The sequence below is a fragment of the Monoraphidium neglectum genome, assembly GCF_000611645.1.
Source record: "Monoraphidium neglectum strain SAG 48.87 unplaced genomic scaffold scaffold02337, whole genome shotgun sequence".
Taxonomy (NCBI): domain Eukaryota; kingdom Viridiplantae; phylum Chlorophyta; class Chlorophyceae; order Sphaeropleales; family Selenastraceae; genus Monoraphidium; species Monoraphidium neglectum.
The window spans coordinates 1-4,091 of NW_014011291.1; the positions used below are offsets into that span (position 1 = coordinate 1).

The following is a 4,091-nucleotide window of genomic DNA, read 5'->3' on the forward strand; positions in this document are numbered from 1 at the left end:
AGACGATTGTAACAGAGCAAAGCAAAGCAAAGCAAAGCGCGAACCGGGCCACAGGGGGGTACCGCGCTACCGTCGCCGCAGGCGTTAAAATCTGGGGCCCGCCTGTGCCTTGGAGAGGCCCCAGGGCCAGGCATGTCTCCTGCGTGTGTGCAGTGCGCCCTCATTGCTCAGTTTGTGTGTCTGCAGCTTTATTTTGGCTTGTTTTCGTATGTTTGTTGCCGTCAGCACTGGGCGGCCAGTTTGTGTTTATTATAACCCCGCTACCGCTTCCACCAGCGGCCAAACCTGCAGCACGCCTGTGCCTTGGAGAGGCCCAAGGGAGAGGCCCCAGGGCCCAGGGCTAGGCGTGTCTCCTGGGGGTGTGCTTCGCACCCTCACGCACGGCGCTTTATGCCGGCCTCAGTGTTGATCTGTTCTGTTCGTACAATTGTTGTTGCCGCCAGCACTGGGCGGCGGGTTCACAGTGAGCCCTTGTTTTGAATCGGTTGGTCACAGTGGCGGGAGGAGTCTAGCTGGCCTAGACAATTGTATAAACAAAGCAAAGCAATGTGCAAATCTTGGAGTCCAGCTGGTCCAGACGACTCTAACACAGCTAAAAAACGTGTCTTGTGATCAGCTGCGCCGCCGGCGGATTCGGAGGGAGGGGCGTAAATGGTGACGGTGTGTGTGTGGGTACTTGCTGTGCTGTGTCGGTGGAGCGCTTGCGGAGTCTTGCTGCTGCAAACGCGATAACAAATCAATCAGTCGTGCAGGTGCAGACGCGTTAAGAACCATCAGCATTATCAGACGAATCACACCATGGCCTAGACGGTCGTATCAAAGCAATTAACAAGTGGCCGCTGTTGCAGGCGGCGAAGCCTGCGGAATGCCTGTGCCTTGGAGAGGCCTCTCCTAATTTTGTTGCTGTTCAGAGGTACAATGTGAAGGGAAAATTTTTAGTAGTGACTGCCCTTCATTGCGGTTTGCTGTCCTCCCTTTCCTTCACATCAACGGCGTCACTGTGCTTGCGAGCGCAACTCAGGTGAATGTTTGTGCACGCTGAGCTGATGTGGCTAACGTGGGTGTACGGGTACCCGCTTGCTTGCCAAGGATGAATACCCACAAAGGGGCAGTGCTTTGCTGCTGGTCCTAGCAATATGCAACACTTTGACATAACGACCAATAGATTAAATGACATCAGAAACCCAAGCTATGACGACCGTTTCTACCTCAGCCGCTGCAAATGACACCGTTTTGCAACAAGTGTTGACTTGGCTGCATCACTCTCACCTCATGCTCGCCCTCACAAAATATACGGCATACGGTAAATTCCTGATATGGTTACATATTTTGAGGCACTTTTGTCAATGGCGTACCTGTCTGGGCCGGCGGGCCAGCTGATGACCCCTCAGCTAGTGGACTCAGCGGGTGGACTGCTCACCCTGGCTCAGGCTGCGCAACCAGGTCAGTGGCAAGTGTCCCGCCAGACGTGATTAGCACAACCGCTTTCATGTCGCCTTGAACGCTTGATGTATATATTGCATATCGAACAGAGAAACTTCACGCTCTGGCTGCGATATTCATCATACGGTTGAGAAGCTTGTGCAACATGTCAGATCCTATCGCCCTGTTCCGCCAATACGACCGGGATATTAGCCAAAAGATTGATGATATCAGTAGTATGCTCAGCAGTCTAGAAAGCAGTGCGGGTGGCGGTGGGTTACCAAACGTCCGCATTATGCATGCAGCAATTGCTACTGTGCATCGCGCTGCGGCTGACTGCCGGCAGCGCCCTGCTGCTGCATCGCAGCAGACGCACGCCGCAAGCACATGGGTCAGATTGAGGCAGGGCTACGTGAGGCAGAGAGCCTGGTGAGCGCGGGGCCGGCATGGGCAGTGCCATGCCTGATGCTGCTGTTCCAAAGCCTTGCAACCCCACCATCTCCATCGTGCCCCCACCCCTCAATCGCCTGCCAGCTCAGGCGGATGGTCATGGAGTTGCGCAGCTTGCCAGGAGACGTTGTCGCATGGCCCACAGAGCGGGTAGAGGCGTGCAGGTCAGGCATCGCCGCCATGCGGGAGCAGTTGCGGCGGGCAGCCGAGGTGCCAAACGGCACGGCAGTGGCGCGATCAGAGCTGGTGCGCAAATCGACACTAGCAAGTCGTGTTCACTTATGAACAAACTTCTAGTTTTGTAGTGGAAGCAGGTCTGCTGTCCAACAGCCAAGCACACACGCCGCACGGACGCACCAGGTCCATCCTACAGCACCCGTTAGCAGCGAGACGGCGGCACGTCCTTGAAAACGCGTTGCGGGAGCCGCTCCTCAAACCTCTGCGCCCCCTCCGCAGGGGCTGGACAGCGGTGCGCGCGGCGGGCCATCTCAATCGGGGCAGCAGCGGGACCGCGTGTTGGCATCGACCGAGAGGCTGCAGCAGACGTCGGAGCGGCTGCAAAAGGGCAGGCAGCAGCTGGCTCAGGCGGAGGCAAGCGGGGTTCATGTGGCCGGCGCTGTTGCGCTTCTCTTAATGCTGTCGCCGCCTATGCGGCTGCTGCTGCTGTTGCTGCTGATGCTGATGCTCTTGTGGCTCGGTGACCTTGGTTACAGCACAACTTTGCCTTTGATTTTGGCTGACCTGGTTCACATTGTGCCCGCGGCAGCCGATTACCAACGGTTCGGTGCCCCTTGGCTTCTGCCCTGATCCCCAGGCCACTGGCGCGAGCATCTTGTCAGAGCTGCAGCGCCAACGCGAGACTATTGAGCGCTCGCAGCGGACGCTGGATGCGACGGGGCAGGAGCTGAAGGGGGCAGAGGGCACCATCAAACAGATGATGAAGCGCGCCAAGTGGTTTTTCGGCTGACGTGGTAATCCGTGATTGTGAGCTTCGCGCATCCGTAGCGCTTCGTGCATTATGAATCGCACGTCCCGTATTTTGTGGCGGTTGCATAAAGTTTGACAAGATGGACAGCCAATTCACCTGGTTCGCCCAATTAGCATGGGCCGTGCCAACGTGATCACACTCACGTGGCGAGCGGGGCTGGCATGTCGACCTGTCCAGCCCGCTGCATGTGTTGACCAATGCAGAGAAACGGCAGCGCTGCGGCCACTGCTCCCCTGTAATGGTGTCTTACTACGAGCGGTGGTGTCTTACCTACTCTTCCTCCGTCAATACAGTCGCTCTGTCCTGCGCACTCCACCTGTTGGCAACCAATACCCCTACTCTGTAATGTCCCCACAGCCGTGAAGGGGGCGTGTGTAATGCGAGAACCATGCGTGAAGGACAACACAAGCAAATGGGTGCATTCAGCCTGGCTCGATTTCAAGGCAGGATTCCCCTGGAGCCCAGCCGTCTGCCCTGCTGTCCAGCCACGCCGCAGGAGCACATATCAAGTTGGCGGTTTGCGGCACATCGGTTGACCAGCCTTGTTGAAGTGATTTGGCAGGCGTGTTTGACAATTGGATGAAAAATAGTAACACATCCAGCAGCCCAAGATGCAGCAGCGCCTCCAGCACTCTACACGCACGCAGGGGTGTGCAGCATGTGCGAAGGGGCGTCACTGCGGTTACGCAGTCACCGTGTGCGCGCACACCGGGTCCCAGTGCGGTGTCAACGCCACATACATGAACGCGTGATCGCGTGGATTCTGTAAATACAATGATCAAGCCCGTCCATACACAGTTCCGGCAGGGTGTTTCGCGATCTGCGCCATCTTTCTATTGCAGATACAGCGCGTTGCACCTTTTGTGCACGTGTTACCGCATGCTATCATAGCGGGTCCCTGTTTCGGACCTGGGCACAGGCGTGCAACCGCCGAGGCACGCAGCTCGCCTCACGCGCACGACATGGCGCCGCGGCTCGCTCTGGAGGCTGCGCCAGTGCGGCGCGGCGACGTCCTGTGGACTTGGGACGGCTCCATCTCCCAGCTGGCGCTCGGCCGCTTCCCGGTGCGCATGGTGGTTGCGGGCTACAAGCTGCCGCAGCAGGACAGGCTGGGCTTGGTGGTGGTCTCGCCGCTGGAGCCGACAGACGAGGTGCGTCGCGCCGCCTGGCTCAGGCCCGACCCCTCCTCCTGCCCCTCCTAACCCCCCCCCCGCCCCGGCCGGCGAAGGCG

The 4,091-nt window shown here is 58.2% G+C and overlaps 2 protein-coding genes across 2 annotated transcripts in view; both read left to right on the forward strand.

The window, feature by feature from the left end:
• Nucleotides 1–2,686: 2,686 nt before the first annotated feature.
• Nucleotides 2,687–2,839, forward strand: MNEG_10491 (hypothetical protein; the record flags this gene model as incomplete). The annotated part of the gene is made up of 1 exon (XM_014041035.1): nucleotides 2,687–2,839. A coding segment is annotated over one exon (153 nt), but the record flags the coding sequence as incomplete, so codon positions are not given.
• A 983-nt stretch (nucleotides 2,840–3,822) lies between these two features.
• Nucleotides 3,823–4,091, forward strand: part of MNEG_10492 (hypothetical protein) — a gene marked incomplete at both ends in the record, with an annotated part of 2,484 nt that continues 2,215 nt past the window's right edge. Inside the window, one exon of the mRNA XM_014041036.1 lies at nucleotides 3,823–4,011. Coding sequence (XP_013896490.1) covers nucleotides 3,823–4,011 — 189 coding nt within the window. The remainder of the gene's footprint in view (nucleotides 4,012–4,091) is intronic.